The sequence below is a fragment of the Lepidochelys kempii genome, chromosome 11 (genome assembly GCF_965140285.1).
Source record: "Lepidochelys kempii isolate rLepKem1 chromosome 11, rLepKem1.hap1, whole genome shotgun sequence".
Lineage (NCBI taxonomy): Eukaryota > Metazoa > Chordata > Testudines > Cheloniidae > Lepidochelys > Lepidochelys kempii.
In genome coordinates, this window is record NC_136390.1 from 80,642,581 (window position 1) to 80,660,732 (window position 18,152).

Genomic DNA, 18,152 nt, shown 5'->3' on the forward strand with positions numbered 1-18,152 from the left:
CTGTCTTCACCCTTCACCTTAGGAGACGACAAACCCAGCAATTTGATCTCTCTGATCTTGCTATGGGATGTTGGCCAATAAAAGCTGGAAAGGGGACTGCGTGAGAGAAACCATCTTGAACAAAGACTATCTTTCCAGATTAAATTTTAGTCTTTTAGATGCGTGTTTGCTTGTAACCATTTCTACCTTTAGCCCTTTTACTTATCACTTAATCCATGTTCGTTGGTTGTTAAAATATTTTCCTTTCATTACAAACCATCAGTGTTGGGAAAGTTCAGTGAAGTGTGTGCTTTGGAAAACTGACAGGTCGGAGTGTTTCACTGTCTTTGAAGAGGCAGCAAATTTCACACTTTCTCTGGGACTGTTCGGTGAGAGGGACTGATCCCTGCGGTAGGACAATTTGAGGGTGAATTCGGGGATAGAAGGGTACTGAGATCAGCCTGCCAGGAGTAACCAAGTTGGGCAATGTTCAGGGTGAGGCTTGTGGGTGCTGGCAGGCTGTTGGGATCAGAGCTCTGGACCAAAGTTGCACAACCAGAAAACACCCAAGATTGCAAGGCAGATGGTGAGCAAATCCCTTATGGGCCTGGGTGAACACCAGAACATCACAGCATGCAAAACATACTTTGTCAGTGGCTTGTACAGCTCTTTTTGCTACACAGCAGACCACTGTTTTGAATCAGGATTCCCATGTTCATTTCCTAGCTCTGAGGGAGTGTTGTCTAATCGTTAGACAACAGCTTTGGCATCTTCATTCTGAAAGAGAGTATGGCCAAGTGGATGACACTTGGGTCTAGCATTACAGACAGAGTTCTATTTCCGGCTCTGCCAGGGATGACCTTGTGCCACCTCTCAGGTATCATCTGTAAAATGGGAGGAATGATACTTGCCAACTCTTAGTAAGGTGCAGGTGAGAGGTTTCCTCAGTCGGAGCAGTAAAGTACACAGAATTATCATCAGCCAGGGAAGGCTCCTGACACTCAGCCCAGCACACTTTTCTCTAGGTCTCAGGTGGTGGGGAGCACTGCTGCTGAGCTTGTGTCCCTGCTTGAGCACTAGCTCTGCGCCTCCCATTTGGGAGGATGAGTGGGGTCTATGAGGGTTGTCATAGAATCTGGGGCGTAGAAGCTCGGGGTTGGAACATGCTCGTTATGAAAGGAAGGTTTGGAGATTTTAGTAGCAAGCTTCCAAAAAGTTCAGCTGATCGTTTGCAAATGGCAGTTTTCAGAGGCTTGTAACTGAGATAAATCTGGATGGATTTTCCTGGGGACCTGTAGGACTATCTCCCTGCTAAATTTCAAGTTGGCAAAGCTACCTATTTTCCCCTAACTTCATTCAGAGAAACAGTTGAGCCATTTTGCTTGAACAAACGAACGTGAGGCAGACACCTGGCATGGAAAGTTTTAGCCCAAATAATTAAACTTTGACAAAGTTCTAAGCAACTTAAAAGTGGGGTTTATAATGGAGAGTGGTCGCTTAACTATAGACTTTGCTGCCAGCGCCACCTATCACATCAAATGAAAAAGATGGTTTGTGTTTTTGTTCACAGGGTACTAGCGGATTGGTTGAAAGCCAAATTTATGGGAGATAAAAGATCCAAGGATATGATCTGCAACACAGAGGAGAGAGTCCAGACACTTGCGTTGTTTAACTCTCTTGGTATGCAAGGAGATCAGGCTGTTTGTGTCAACTTGTGTGTAAAGGTACGTTAGAGCAGTCTGTAAGCTGTGTGCTGCTCCCTGGGCCCATCACCTCTCTGATGCTAAGAAATGCTTTGCCAAGGCTATGAGTGTGTGGTGTCATCTGCAAGCTCATCACCATTTACGAAGTCGTACCAGTCAGGGAGTCTCAATATTTCATTATTTTAACCCTATTCAAAGCTTTATTGTCCAGTTTAGCAAAATTCAGTTTTTATTCTTTTGTAATTTGTAATTTTGATGGGTAATATCAATGTTTATTTTAAGCTTTTAAAAAACTTTTCATCTATTTAAATCTTCACAGTTGTGGTAAAATATGGGGGTTCAAGCAGTGGGGGTGGACAACAATAATTATTTAAATTGAACATTGAGACTTAAAACTTTGTAATCGTTAAAGTGCAAATTGTCAGCATACTATTTCAAAATGTTCGCCTTAAATCAAACTCTAGTAGGTTCTCAAGCAGCGTTTTTCTTTCTTGTCTGTAAATTTTGATTATCACTGGAAATATTTTCCCATTGGTTTGTGTGCTTATCAGCAAAATCGATCTTTATAGACATTTACCGATAAAAATCTGTATTTTTTGTGAAAAATGGTTTGAAATGGAAATTTTTTAATTTTTGAGTTCCCTATTTTTTCCTTTCCTTTTCCTCTTTTTTTCTTTTCTTTTTTTTCAGTCCTTTTCAATAAATGAAAACTACTATGTGATTGGATAATGAGGGTGCCAAATTAAGGTTTCACGGGCAGCTTTAATCCTGGTGTTTCCTAGCTTTTGAGTGCTTGACTTGGCAATCTAAATAAAATTCCTGTTATGAAGTTTTTATGTGCATGTGTATGATGCGCCCGTATTCAATGTCTCACTCATTTTTCTCTCGCCTCCCCCACGAGCTTTTTTCCCCCCCCCCTCCCATAAAGTTCCAGGAAGGAGCCTCCTGTCCGAAATGCTATTGCTAGCTTGATCTACAGCATTCAGTGTGTTTTGAGCCCCTCTTGTTTGCTGTAACTGAATTGTCTTCTCTGTGCTTGCACAGGTGGCCCATGGAACCCTCAGTGACACGCAGCTTGACGTGGCGGAGGCAGAAAAAGATCTGCTTGGAACGAGTGGTCTTGTTCTCCTGCTGCCCCCTAGAGCGAGGAGTGATGATGTGGCTGAGGAGGATGTCTACTGGCTTGCAGCTTTGCTGCAGTTGAAACAGCTCCTTCAGGCGAAGCCTTTCCATCCAATAGTACCTCTGGTGGTTCTAGTCCCTACGCGGGGAGAAGAGGCCACAGAGAAGGAAGTAGAAGAGGGTGTGTGATTTTCTGTACCTTGAAATAACTATTAATATTTAGGATTATGCCCAAGGCAGAGAATGAGCGATAAATGTGTCCCTCCAAATGCAGCATTTGGCTAAGAGCTATAGATGTGAGATGGAAGAATCCTCTGATCTCGAACACGAATCCAGAGAGCCTTAGGAAAGAGACTGTAAACTGAAAAGGAAAACCAAATATTAGGGGTTTTTTTCAAGGATTTCAGTTTTACTTTGCATGTAATTTGTTGCTACAGTGTGGGAAAAGAATGGGGCAGTCAGAGATGTAGTAAATCTCCGCTGTCAATGGGAATAGGCTGAATAGGAGAATTTCATTTTTTTTCTGTTGTCTGTGTATGAATAATGAAAAATGCCTGCTATTTCAGCAATTGCTTTTCCTTTAAAGGTTTGATGCTGCAGGATTTGATTTCAGCTCAGCTTATTTCAGACTACATTATTGTTGAGATTCCGGATTCTGTCAGTGACTTGCAAGGCACCAACAGGGTAGGAACAGTAATTCCAAAATTAAATATTCAAAAGCTTATCACTAAGGTCTCTACTACCTTAATTGTTCACATCTGGTGGGGAATGTTCTCCACATTCTAAATAACTCTGCGTTTTAAGCTACAAACCTTTTATTTTGTGGGTTGTTTTTCCCATTGCTAAGACTGAGCTTTATCATAGTCTGTGCACAGAAAACTTAGGTCCTACTGAACCAACCTTTGGCCAGAGCAGGACTTGGCTAGAGTTATGTTTCAGAAGATATTGTTCTTTAAAATATTAGTAAAATAACACACACATTTTCAACTAAGGCTCCAGCCCTAACTTAACTCTGCCCCTGCATTTTGTCCATCCACCAGTATTCCTGCCTTTCCTCTACGTATGGTCTGGAGACCCACACAATTAATTGCACAAAACTGGTGTCTGCCCTGTCTAGTATTTGAGCTATAGCACTATGGTCTTCAGTGGCAGGATAATATAATCCACAGCTGTCTCCACCTTATATTGGCTAACGGGGGTGTGTCTGCTGTTTAACCAAACAATGTTATGTTGGATTACGGGCAAACCTTTGTATCATAGAATTGTAGGAGTGGAAAGGACTTTGAGAGGTCATCCTGTCTAGACCCTGCCCTCATGGCAGGACTAACTATAATCTGGACCATCCCTAACTGGTGTTTATCTAACGTGCTCTTTAAAACCTCCAATGGTGGAGATTCCACAACCTCCCTGGGCAATTTATTCCAGTGCTTAACCACCCTGACAGTTAGGAAGTTTTTCCTAATGTCCAACCTAAACCGCCCTTGCTGCAATTTAAGCCCCTTCCTTCTTGTCTTGTCCTCAGAGGTTCAGGAGAACAATTCTTCTCCCTCTTCCTTGTAACGACCTTGTGTGTACTCGGAAAGTGTCAGTGTTCCTTAGGACTTGGGTCTTGAGCTGGAAAGGGCCCTGTGCAGGTTGTACTCAGCTGGTTGTTCTGCATACTCTGTTCACCTCCCAGTACCCTCTACATTAAATGGGAGGGGTGCTTTGGTCCTTCCCCCCACACAGAGGAAGGGGAACTAGTGTGGTGTTAGGTCTTTGTCTGGCCACTTCCATAACAGAGCCTAAAGGGGTCAGAATGTACCCAGTACATTTCCTGTTCTTCCAGTCTGCATTTTACACAGAATAATACACTGAGTCTAGAAGGACCGTTAGGACATCTAGTCTATCCTTCTCTGTAACACAAGCCAGAGGAAGTCACCCAATGGTTCCTATATGAAGCCCAGGAGCTTAGGTTAAGATAGAGTCTGTCTTTAAGAAAGACACTCCTTCTGGATTTACAGACTCCAAGTGACAGAGAATCTGCCACAAACTTTGATCATAGAATCATAGAATATCAGGGTTGGAAGGGACCTCAGGAGATCATCTAGTCCAAGCCCCTGCTCAATCCCCAATTTTTGCCCCAGATCCCTAAATGGCCCCCTCAAGGATTGAAACCAGGGTTTAGCAGGCCAATGCTCAAACCACTGAGTTATCCCTCCCCCCTAAAACAATTGCCCTCTCTGAGGCTTGAACTCAGGACCTTCAGATTATGAGACTGACGTGCTGCCAAGTGCTGATCTGTCCCAGTGGCTAAATTATCTTTTCTTTACATCTGCACCTTTATTTCCATTATCACCTTGGCTGAGTTCAACTTTCAGCCACTGGGTCTCATAATACTTTTGTCTTCCAGAGCCCTTTGCTATCAGAGAACTTCTTCCTGTATGGGGAACTGCAGACTAATCCGGTCACCAGGGCCGAGGCTCAGGGAGTGGAGCCAAGGTGCCTGGAAAGCAGAATGCCAAACCCCAATCTGGAAATCATCAGTTGGGAACAGTTATCAATGGATTCTGTGCCAACATCTGTTTTCAGCTCTGATCATGGTGTGCTTGTGTGGGGTGGGAATTAAGGTTGTTTCATGGAGGTAGAGTAAATCAATGGTGCCGCAAAATTTAGCAATTGCTGCTGTGAATGTCACGGTTGTTGCTGTGGGATTTGTTCGCATTGTACCATGGACTACGAAACCAATGGGGCTGCAGGATTGAGTCCGTAGTGTCACTAGTTAATATTGAGCAGAGCTTCTAAAGCGGCCTGGCTGACTGGTTTGTTCTGTCAATGTTTGTGCCATAGCTCTCCGAGGCAGTGCGATGGCTGCTTTCCCAGTGCCCCAGCTCCCCAGAGCTCGGCTGCCAGACCCTCCAGCAATTCATCGAGGATGGGCTTAGCCGTGAGTTCAGCGGGCGCTTCTACCATGACCAGAGGCAGAGGCGTTTGGCTGGCCTGCCCTCCCAAGAGCCCAGTGCTATCATTGAGCTGTACAACAGCGTCCTGCAGTTCCTGTCTGGGGTGGTTTCCTCAGAACAGCTCTGTGACCAGTCCTGGCCTGTCACTGAGTTCGTGGAGCCTGGCGGCAATCGGCTGCTTCCTCACCTCCAGTGGAACACACTGGATCACCTGGGCTGGCTGAGGAAGGCCGTGCTGTCCTTCCAGATCCCGCACATGGACCTTCCTCCTCAAGGGGGTATGTAGTTTGCACTGGGCAGAAAGCTGCATCTCAAGACGTTTTAGTGTCAGGATACAAAGTCTGTCCCTTTGCCAACAAATGTCTCTCCCCTTACATTTAAAGTGTGTTTCAGTCTTTTTGTATCAAAATCGAGCCATAAATCTCATGATTGTTCTGTAGCCTGAGTGCATGTGTCTCATGCATTATGCACATTAGCGTGATCCTGATCTTTGCTCAGAGTAGGCCCAGCCCTGGAGGGAGGAGATTGCAGCAGGTTCAGACTGAGGTGTATCAGCAGAGCTGAGTTTGGGGAAGCCTTCCCCGCAGTGCGGTGGATTGGCCATTGCTGCTCCTCCCTGACTGTAGTTCCCAGTGCAAACAGTTACTCAGTGGAGATTATGCTAACCAGTTGCGTATGCTGTTTTTGTCCAGCTCCCTGGCGTCCTGTCTGCTCCATGATTTTCCAGTACGTGTCCCAGATCGCCAGCTCTCCCCAGACCCAGCCGATACTCCAGTCTCAAGTGGAGAACCTGCTGAGCAGAACGTATTGCAAATGGCGGGGCAGGCTGTTTGCCAGCTCAGGAGATGATGGACCTGCTGTTGACGAAATCCCCTGGGATGAGATCTTTGTGCTGTGCATTGATCATAAACTGAGAGACTGGAAACCCCCCCGGCTGCCTGTCATACCAGGTATTCAGTGTTCTGGGGTGGGCTGGTCTGTGCTTTGTTACATACTGCTCTCTTGTTCTGTTACATTTAACACAGCATAGCTTGCGGGCCCATCCCCATGGTCTCCAGAGGCAGTGTATAGCATTAGCATGGCATGTTCTCTGGGAGGGCTGGCTCCCCATCATTCCCGCTGCTCTTAGCAGTGGGATGATTGTGGGTGCATTTGCATTTGCTGCACATCCGTTGGCCAGCCATGGGACTTTCTCTTCCTGAGCCCATGGCAAGCTAGAACTCTGCCCAGCATTGCTCCTCATGCTTGCATGGAAGAATATGTTCAGAACCTCTCAAGTCTAGTGCAAATCCGATTAATGTATAAGCCAGTGTTGGCCTCATACACTTAGATCCATTCAAATTACTAGAGGCTTCATGCACCTATCCGGGGTCAGAATTTGGCCCCAACGTTGAAATTGCCAGGCATTGTTTTGCCCAGTGACATTGTTCAGCTCTCGCTCAGACATGTTGCCAGTGACCATTCATCTATCATGCATCCCTGAAATCTGACTCCTGGGTTCAGGCATTGAGGATGTGCTCTGAGAATTGATGATGGATATCTAATAATATTAGCACACCCTTAGGATTAGTAGTATCACCGTTTTGCCATATTCCAGCAAACAGAAATAAGGACAAAATGTGGATGGTTGTTCAGCGTGTTAAGCTAAATGCAGAAAGACTGAACTCATGGGTGTACTGTGGTGCCTAGAGGTAAATATCCTCCCTGAAAGATGTGCAGACTGTTGCAAATAGAGCAGGCTTGAGAGGGCTGATGATTACTTTTCAGGGTGTCTGAGAGTACTCGGCCGACACATCTCAGCTGAAGGTTTAAAGCAGGTGGGTAAACTCTGGCGACTTGTTAGTTTTACATAAACCAGTAAAACCTGTTGCTATGAATAAGCATTACTGGTGAGAGGAGTTGAGGCACAAATCTCCTTGGGCCGAACTCCTTCCAGAGAAATTGCAGATGGATTCAATGTAAAAGGTGTTTTCTGCATGAGAAACACCAGTCTTCATTTCAGTGTAAAAATATCTGTTGCTGAATTGAACGTTCATGCCTTGCACATTGTGGGGTTGGGTGCACTGGGGTGTTAAAAGTGAAGATAAAGCAATATTTTACAGTAATCCCCGACAATCCGATCTGGAATTTCCTGGATATTGAATCAGGCCCAAAAGGCACACTACTGCAAGTTCTGTCTATTCAACAGATCTAATTCCTTGAAATCTTCAAAACGTAATGCACAATTTCCATGAGCTATGTTTTAATGTTGTATTTCTCTTGAAGCTGAAAGCCTGTATTGATCCTGACTAGATTTTTCATGTTTGTTGGTGTGTAGAAGCAGTGAGTGAAGATGGCCAGATATATGTCTATTTCTTTGAGGAACATTTAAAAACCTTCACTCTTCCTTTTTCATGGGAGCGGGCCAGACTGCAAACGCAGAAGGAGATCCAGAAGGGACACACAAGGCAAGATGATTTTTTAAATTTGTCATGATAAATAGCATGACTATATCTTCATAAATTGCACTGATGTCACTAGTTGAGTAGGCTCTGTACATACTGGGAAATTGCACAGCGTCTTCATGATTGCATAGGGTGGGTTTTTTATTTTCCCAATGCTCTTCATATTTCTATAATGAAAAAGGGATACTTTCTTTGGAGAGACACACTATATTACAGCCCTATCCAGAGATCACAGTGCAGACTTGTTAGGGTTTTCCAAAGCTTCTCTCATGTCTTACGATGAAATATATGAAAGCATTTTAACTCTTGCTAAACATGAAATGATTTGCTTCTGGCTGCACAAAATTGGAGGAAGAGAATGTTAACTGGGGGTCTGGTGACCTTCTATACCACGATGGTAAAAGCCTTGATCGCGTGCTAATGGTATGTCACCATTCTGTCCAGTGTCAGTGTCTGTCACATGTCTGTTAGAGGCTGTGCTGGGCGTAAAGGAACCGTCTGTGCTGTCTTCTCCATCAAAATTAATTACAAGTTGTGTCTTGCAGCACCAGGGCTCTTTGGCCTATTCAGAAGAGTGAATGCCTTTAATGAAATGTGGGAAGGCAGGGTCCCATTGTGCTGTTGTCAGCCTGGATCAAAAGCTGCTTTTTATTCACATCCCTTATTGTAACTGTATTTCCCAGCAGTTGCGCTCCAGAGGAGGCTCTGTCCCTGGCTTGCAGGATGGAGTGGGAAAGGGCCCTTTGGTAAGCAAAGAGCCAGAGGAGCTGCTTGTAGGAGCAAGTGTGTCAGGAGCACAGAGCTGGTGTCTGGGGCGGGTAGTATCCCTCTAGAGGAGCGAGCCCCTAGCAACTTACTCACCACTGTCTTGCTGTCTCCAGAAGGCATAGGATGAAGCCAGTGGCTAGTGTTTCTCATCAGAGCACTGGCTGCCCTCAGGTGTGTGGTCTACACTACAAAGTGAGATCCATGTATGGCAGTTGTGCATGTGTCTATGCTTAAATTTGTCTCCCACCAATGTAAGCACCCCCTTATGCTGACAGAGTAACACCACCTCCCTGAGCGGCATAGAGGCACGGTCAATGTACTTTAGTCAACACGGGGTGAGTGCAGACACTGTTACTTACATCAACCTTAACTGTCCCCCAGCAGCTATCCCACAATGCGCCACACTGACTGCTCTGGTCACCATTGTGAACTCCACTGCCCAGGGGTCACGGAGACTGGAACCTCCCCTTCCCCGACACCATTTAAAGCCCCACCGATTTTTGAAATTCCTTTTGCTGATTGTCTGGCTTAGCGAGCACACTGAATAGCCCTCCATTATTGAGTTCAACTGACCAGCTGACCATGCTGGCTACATGCTCCAGACTTGCTCCTGCCTGGAGTAGTCAGGAGATATTGGCTCTCCTGCACCTGTCAGGAGAAGAGGCTGTGCTGACCCAGCTCTGAACCGGGTGAAGAAACGTTCAGACATCTACAAGCAGATTGCTTTGGGGATGCAGGAGAAGGGGTATGACAGGGACCAGCAGGAGTGCTGTGAGAAAGCCAAGAAGCTGCAGCAGGCCTGCCTAAGGCCAAGGAGGTCAACAGTCGATCCGGTGTGGAGCTGCAGACCTGCCACTTTTACAAAGAGTTGCATGTCATACTTGGCAGAGACCCAACCACCGTCACCTCACAGCATCGTGGATACCTCCGAGGAGCCCAAGTCATAGGCCCCTGCAGTGAACAGCGAGGAGGAGGTGGTGGTTGGTAAGGAAGAGGAGGAGTGTGCGGGACAGGTGACCAGAGGATCCAGCCGTGGAGTGAGCCAGGACCTGTTTTTGACTCCACTGAGTCCAGCCAGTCGAGCATGGGTGAGCCTGATGCAGGTGAAGTGGCTCCATGAATGCCACCAACAGCCTTGAATTAGTTTGCGCTATGTCCCACAGCCATCTGTCCTCCAAGGAACTGTCATGTTCTCCACTGGTTCCATGGTTCTTGCAGCTCTGCAAATACTCCGGGATCATGCGTCGTGTGCTCGCGATGCTCATGACAGTAGTGCAGAGCTGTGCGGGCTCCATGCGTCTGTCAGAGATGACAGACAGTGAGAGAGGCCACACGGGTTTGTGGCATTTTGAAAAAAGGTGCAAAAATTATGGGAAATGGACAATATTATGGAACAGAGACTGTTGCAAACTGGGAAGCAGACCCCTGCGTGACTCGTTTAGCCCCACCATGCATTGCCAAAACTTCCCCAAAGACATGGCACTGACCGGTGGTGAGTTGCACACTGAGGTACCTACCCATGGTGCCCTGCAGTCTGCATCGACACAAGCACTCCTGACAAGTACGTGCGCCGTTGACAGATGGCACCAAGTTCGCACCCACACTAGCGCTGTACTAATCGTGGTGGCTGTATGCCCACGTAGCTTGAGTCAACAATCTCCTTCCTTAGATATTTTTAAGGTCAGGCTTGACAAAGCCCTGGCTGGGATGATTTAGTTGGGGATTGGTCCTGCTTTGAGCAGGGGGTGGGACTAGATGACCTCCTGAGGTCCCTTCCAACCCTGATATTCTATGATTCTATGATTCTAACATGCGTTTGTAGTGTAGACATGGCCTTAGAGTCGAAGTAGCATGCGCTGCCTCAGGGGTATCTTTCCTTAAATGAAACCCACTCCTGTGTTGGGGCCCAGAAACTCCTTGCCCCACTCAATTCCCATGTACGCTTTATTTTCAGGGCCTAAGTGGCATGTAGGTGATGCAGAGGCCTCGTGCTGAACCCTCCATACAGGGGGATTTCATCCCCAGCAAATGTGATTATTTCCTTAGTTCTGCTATTTCTGAATTCTAGGCAGCCAGGAGCATACTGGCTTTGGCTTTCCTCCCTCCCTCTAAAATACTTTCCTTTTCCAGGTCAAGGGTATGCTCTCCTCAGTCATTTGCAAAACATTATCCCATTTTGCCGCCTCAAACTGAGCATGTCGTCGGGCTGGGGGATCAAGAAACGAGGATTCCTAGTGCAGCAGATCTAACACACGTGGCCTCGGCCCAGGAGCGCCTCCCAGAGCGCCTGGCTGCTAATCTGGAGCTGGAGAAGAGAGAGCACAGGAGGTAAGTGACAGGAACAGCTGCACAGACCCTTTTCCTAGCAGACTCATTGATGGCTTTGCAGGGTGCTGGGGTTCATGAACAGAGTTTTGGCTTCTCTGTTGTATGGAGCTGAGGTTTAGTGGTTTCATGGAGGAACCCAGATTATTGCTGACAGTCTCTCCTTTGCATAAAGCTGCTGTGTCCTCCTTCCCTCTCCCACTCCTCTCCTCGGCTATCAGAAACAGGGCTGGTTCTAGAGGGCAGGCAAGCAGACCATGGGCACCCATTCCTTGCGGGTGCTCAGCTGTTTTCTCCCTTCAACTGCTTGGGAGGTGGGTGCCAAAAATGTTTTCTGCCCTGGCCAGCAAAACAGCTAGGGCCATTCCTGGGGTTCAGAAACATCATAATGTGGGCACTGTGGGGTTTGAGATCCAGCCAATGGCTGCCACCAACAGTCAGACCATCAGTACTATAGCGAGGCTGAGTGCAACAGAAGAGCCGGAATTTCCATGAGCCCGGAGGGTACGAGGAGTGAAATCACAAAGCTTAACCCAGGATTCTTTGAAAGGTGTGATCCTACCAACCAAATCTCAGCACGAGCCCTCATGCTATTGCATGCCGTTGTGCCAGTCATCAGGCCAGGCCTTCAGCTGTTCTTCCAGCCCTCCTCTGTAGCTATGGGGACTGTGTGACATCTGAGGCTGGATCCCAAAGCAAGGCCCTCCACAATGACATGTCTTGTCTTAGTGGGTGAAGCACTAGCGCTGCTGTGCCAGACACAGGGAAGGGTTGTTTGACCAGTGGGAGTGCTCCATGCTGCACGTCAGTCAGTTGGAAGGGATTTCTAGGGTAAAGGCAGAGTGCTCTGTACATTGCCCCTGTCACTTCACCTTGCCATGTGCAGTTCCTTGTCTGTGAGATCAGGAGAAGGTGAATGTATGTCCCTGTTCTCTCTCACTGACCTTTTCTGTCCGGGATCCTGGAACAGGTTAGATAGTACATTGGGCTGTTTCCCTTGCTTAACTGAAGGGATCCATTTCTCTAAAAGTTCCCAGGGTTTGGCATCTTTCATTGCTTTGAGGAAGCCAATAACTTGAACTCTGATCTGATGGCTAAGTAATACCCCAAGAATGTGGATTCCTCCAGGGGCATTGCTAATCCTGATTCTGAGCACTGCTTTTTTTGTTCTTCCGGAGTGACTCTACCCAGCTAAACTGATGGTTGTCATGTGTCATTTGCTAAGGTTTGCCAAGTGAGGTGTTACTGTATGCAGTTTAGGATCTATTGGTATCAAAGCTGCTGTATGAGCATCTGTTCTAGCATCAGGTGTTCTCCCTTCCCCTCTTATCTACCTATGCTGGCGTGGACAGTCAGTGTCTCTGGGGTGTGCTGCCTACCCCTGCTCGGCTGTTGGAGTCCTGATTGGATTGATGCCTTTTCTCAGGGTGAGTGGGAAGAAGGGGGGTGATTTTCAGATTAGCCGTTTTACAGGGGATTTTTTCCTTGCAGCTTTTTCTGCAGTGCGCTTTGCTTGAATTGAGCCACACTGTGTGAGTTCAGAACATGATGGATGGAATGATTGATTACAAGCAGAACCCACCTGTAGTGATGAGATGACTCACCGGTGTGGCGCCTCCTGCTGGTGATCCTGGGAATTAGCTCGATTCCAGCCCGGAGCGCCCTCTGCCTGCCGGTGGCTCACCTGCTGCTGGCCCCCGAGTCCCTCCCGGACCCCGGTGCCTCTTACTTCGGGGTTCTGCCCCAGCAGTAACCCACAGCCTGGGTCTCCCCTCCCAGGGGAATCCCCAACTCTCTAAACTCCATCTTGCCTCAGTGGCTACTGCCGGTTGTCATCTAGCCCCTGCTCACTGGGGCAGACTGCAGTCTGTAATGGCCTCTCATCACTGGCAAGGGGGGTTTGGACCAGCTGCCTCTTCCTAACCCCGGACTGTACCTCGGCAGGCTCAGTACCTTCCTTAGGCCTTGCACAAGGCCTGCAGCCTGGGAGTTACCAGGCTGGAGCTCCCCAGCTCCCCTTGCCTTTCCCCAGCACTGTTCTGCCTCAGATACCCTTCTCTCGCAGGCAGCTAGGTCCTTCTCTCTCCAGAGCTAGAGAGAGACTGACTCAACTCCTGGCTCACAGCTAGGTTGACCAGACAGCAAATGTGAAAAATCGGGATGGGGGTAGGGGGTAATAGGAGCCTATTTAAGAAAAAGACCCAAAAAACGGGACTGTCCCTATAAAATCGAGACATCTGGTCACCCTACTCACAGCCCTTTTATAGGGCCAGCTGTGGCCTGATTGGGGCGTGGCCCCAGCTGTGGCTGCTTCCCCAGTCAGCCTAGCCTTTGATAGGAGTGGGGCAACTGCCCTGCTACACCACCCTCCTTGTGCTGTTAGCTCTGCTTTCATCCCTGCCTCCTGGATCATTTTAAGGGGAAGTTCTCTCATTTTTCTCCATCTGTATTTCCATCACTGTCTGTAAACTAAGGGGTCAGCGACTTCTCTCTGAACTTCATCAACAGGACTGCATTGAATGGGTCTCTGTAACTTAGACTGCAAACCTTCGAATGGAGACGTGCGGAGAATCCCAAATCAAACACCGTATGGATTGCTAAGAATGAACTCGCTCACTGCACTCAGGCCTGGACGAGTCTCACTGGTTAATTCGGGGAAATGGTCATTTCGTTTGGAATCCAACAAGCTATTGATTTTCCTTCTGCAAGGTGCCATTTTCAGGAGCGATCTGTTCGATTTAAACCTCCCTTGAAGAAACTGCCTCGGCTCATGGCAACTGAGGGGCTCATCCCTGCCCTGGCAATGTAGAGAGAGAAGTGGTGCGGTTACCCCTTTCCTGAGCCATGCTGTTCTCCCAGGACTTCTGACTTGTGCACTGTCCCTGGGGTGCTCGGGCTGCTGGTCAGACCTGATTTCCCTCTGTGGTTACATCAGCCCAGAGAATGTGCATGCTTCGGCAGAAAAGCACAAGGTGTATAAAGCCGAGCTGCCGTTTGACTTGTGCCTATGACCTTGTTTCTTTCTAGGTTTGAGGAGCAGCTACACCAGTGGTTAGCAGAAGACTCTGAGCAGCTCCCATGCTCTGTGTCTCTTCCCCTCTACCTCCCTCAGAGCCTGGTCTGTACACCTCAGGTTACCCATCCACTGAGTGGAACGCCCATGTCCCCACAGGCACAGGTAAAAAGAGATGGATGTATTGGCAAGAAATTAGAGCTTTACCTCTGCAGAGCACTGAGCAAACGCTGAACAGATTGATGTCCTGAACTTGCCATGGGAGTAACAGATGGTTTTCATGGTAGAATTCCAAGTCTGTGAATTTCTCGAGAGAGAGAATTTCTGCCTGCCTGGGAGATGGGCTCCAGCTGTCCTGGATAAGTGGGCTGCTGTGAGCATATTTCCCAGAAACACAGGGTTAGCCTTGTGTTTATATGTGATTTTAAACATGAGTCCTTCTGATCAGCCCATCGCATTGTCGCTGTCCCCTTTACTATTGTGCATAGTAACTGTGAGCTGAGATGTGGCGCAAGAGAATCAGCCAGCCAACACTCCGCTCCACCGAGTTAAAGGTGGGAGATGGGTTGTGAAAGTGCTGGCTATGCCCCACCCTCCTGGGAAGGGAAGTGCTTGGCCTGCACCGCTAGGAGATTGCTGGTTCAGAGGCCAGGCTGTCTCCAGAGGTAGCAGAGGGATTTAACAGGCACATCCCTCCAGGGCTAACTTTCCCTTGTTCCTGTCGGACAAGTGATTCTTTGACAGTCATGCATCTTTCCTTCTGGACAGGCTGGAAGTCGTGTGGAACATGGGCATCTGGTGAAGGAGACAGGAACCTCTCTGTCGGACAGACTGAAACGCTTAAAACGGCTGATTAGAGCTAACAAGGAAGAGGAGATCGCCTGTGAGCTTCATCTCTCTGCCCTGCGGGACATGGTGGATGTTTAACCATGTTTAACTAAGCCAGCATGTGGAGCAAGAGATCTCACGATGAATGATTGTCCAGGATGTGGGGTCAGACAATAAATGTTCCCACAGCAGGGGCCTATGCTAGAAACTATGCCTCTCCTCCGGGGAGGAATCGTGGCAACATACCACTGGACAGGGATGGATCTTGTGCACCAATCCCTCGCCCAGCAGAGGGGGTGTGTGTCTGCTCACAGCCCCTCGTCTGCCCAGCTCTGCATTTCTTGTGAGCCCACGTCTGGGTTTTGTCTGGGGTCCTCCAGCGCCATGATTCCTTCACACCAGCTGCCCTGTGCCAGAGGTGGGGAACTGGTTGCCTCATGACAAGCAGTGCTTCAGGCTCAATCTGTACATTAATGTTCCCTTTCTATGAACTCCCCTCGCTTGCGTCCCATGACTGCCCCAGCAGAGAGGGGTAGACTGACCGCCATCCAGACGCTCAGTATCTGCTCATCTTCACAGCTGTGAGGGAAACCAAGCAGCCCGCCCCCTTCTTTGACTGCCAACCTCCCTGCCTGGCCAGCCTCTTGGGTGGGCTCCCTCTTGTAATAGAGTAAGGCTGCTGAGTAAACTGTAGGCCACCAGGCTGGCAGAGTTAACACTTTAGCCTGGGATTGGATTTTGGTCTTTGCTGAAACGAGAACAATAAAATCCTGCCAGTGGGTGTACAGGAAGAAGAGCCATTCTGCTGGAATCTTGCAGCTCAATTTGGTTTCACTAAAAGAATGTCATAAGGTTGGTTAGTCCTAAGTCAGTGAGGATCCTGAGGTAGAAGGGAACAATGCGACTCTAATCTAAACACAGAATATAGCTAGAAGTCACAGGCTGAGCAGTTTGTAGTTTATGGAAATTGTTCTGTTCTAGTGTGCTTGTTTTTTATTCACGGTTCAGTTGCCTTTTGAGCCTCCTAGCTGCCCACGAATATCTCCTCCCTGTTTAAGAAACATTTGGAGCATTGTTCTTGTTCTCAAGAATCCATAAGATTCCTGGACTGTTGTCTCTGAATAATGCTCCATGCAAGGGGATTCTGTACTTTGTGACTTAAGTTTCGTTATGTTGACTGTTTATGGCAGCTATGTCCTGAAAGAGCGGTTTCCCTCTTGTGTGGAATAGTGTACTGCTGAGAACCGAGCACATGCGATTTTGTTTTTCAGTAGCACAGGGGCATTGAGGAATTCTTTAGCAGCTGCTGTTTCTCAGCTTCTCATGAGGTTCTTGTTTGGAAAGTTGCATCATTTTTATTTTAACATAAAAGTATTATCTGCAGTGAACTCATGGGAGAGTGTGTTTAATGAGAGAATTCTAATGGAAGGGTTTGTTCATGTAAGAAAGCCAGATTGTTTCAGTCTTAGATTGATCAGATATTCTGAAACATGGTTACCGACAGGTTTAGCAATGAGCAGCTTCTCCTTCTTGCCCACCCATCGGAAAGGAGTTGCCTATTTAAATGTTTGTATTTAAAATTCTCCCTGCTCCCCACACATTCACCCCCCTGCTCCCAAGTCCCCACATATTTCCCAGTCTCTCTTTTTAAAGTAAAGCTTTTCATTTCTCCTTAAAATACCAGTAGTAAATTTGGGTTTATCTTTTAAGTTAAGGATCTGCTGATAAAAACTGGAAAATGTGGGTTTTAAAAAAAGGAAAGGGAGGGTATGCGCGAAGGCTGTTCTTGCTGGTAAACTCTTCCTGCAGACCATGGAGCTCCTTTGGGATTATTTTTGAAACAGACTGAAATGAAATTAACCAGTCCACATGCCTTGTGCTCTCAGCAATGGCTCGCTGGTAATGCTGTGGTTGATCTGCTCTGCATTTGCAGTTAGTGTTGTAAGACTGTAAAATGGAATCAAGAAACCTTGGCACTGTTTTTGAGATCATGCTTTCAACTATGTACCAATGTAACCTTCCCATGTATATAATAAATTTTGAGTGGCTTAAATTGTATTGTCAACATTTATCACTACACAAAAATGCTGCTTACTCTGCATTTACTTTGCATTGAAGACTTGCCATGTCTGCACTAGAAATGCTACAGTGACACAATTGCAGTGCTGCAGCTGTGCCGTTGTCGTGTAAACACAACAGAAAGGGTTCTTCCTTCACTGTTATGAATCCATCTCTCTGAGAGGCAGTAGTTAGATCGACGGAAAACGACCTAGCAGTGTCTACACCAAGGCTTAGGTTGGCTTTACTACGTTTCACTGGGTGTGGAATTTTTCACAGTCCTGAGTAACGTTGCGAAGCCGACTTAACTTTGCAGTATAGACTAGACCTTTGAAAAAGATACCCCAGAGTTTTACGTGCGTTGACTATGCCTAATTGCTGAGAGATGATAAAGCAAATAAGTATCTTAAAATATATGCTGCAAATGTTTGTGTTGCTGTGTTGGGAAGTAAAAGGGAAAGCTGGACCAGCTCTATCAATTTTGATAATTGATATTTAAATAAAAAATATCCTAGGACTTGTCAGAAAGCCTTCCCTTCCACCCCGGTCCTATGTCAGCTGAATTCCTCTGGCACGACAGAGCTCCTGGCTTAGCCTGAATTGTTTCCCAAATACTGTCAGTTAAGTTTGTCTCAACTGGTGATGTTTTCAGGATTCCTAATCCTCACCTGAGTCCAGGGGAGTGTGAATGGTCAGCTGACTCTTCCAGTGTGACTCCTGATGTGAAAAGCATCTCTGTAACTGCTACGTTCATACTCTCAGTTCTGTCCCTGCGTAGGCAGTCACGTCTCTTCTAATATAGTGACTAGCCATGATCACATCTATTAGCTTTTGTTAGTGCCGCGGAGTCAACGCAGTTCAGAAAGAGTGAGCTGGATTCTCTTCTGCTGTGTGCTGCTGATGCACAGTTGCTTACTAAGCTCAAATCAGTTGTCTGTGTAAACCATGATCATTACTGTAATTTGGAGTC

The 18,152-nt window shown here is 47.2% G+C and overlaps 1 protein-coding gene across 4 annotated transcripts in view; it reads left to right on the plus strand.

The window, feature by feature from the left end:
* Nucleotides 1–17,177, plus strand: part of MCM3AP (minichromosome maintenance complex component 3 associated protein) — a 100,155-nt gene extending 82,978 nt beyond the window's left edge. For 3 of the 4 annotated variants that reach the window (XM_073306988.2, XM_073306987.2, XM_073306990.2), the window contains 9 exons: nt 1,550–1,703; nt 2,727–2,985; nt 3,391–3,488; nt 5,634–6,024; nt 6,439–6,696; nt 8,064–8,193; nt 11,089–11,286; nt 14,311–14,461; nt 15,065–17,177. In XM_073306988.2, coding sequence (XP_073163089.1) covers nt 1,550–1,703; nt 2,727–2,985; nt 3,391–3,488; nt 5,634–6,024; nt 6,439–6,696; nt 8,064–8,193; nt 11,089–11,286; nt 14,311–14,461; nt 15,065–15,223 — 1,798 coding nt within the window. In that variant the 3' untranslated portion in view covers nt 15,224–17,177. The other variant, XM_073306989.2, reaches the window with a different exon arrangement.
* Nucleotides 17,178–18,152: the final 975 nt, after the last annotated feature.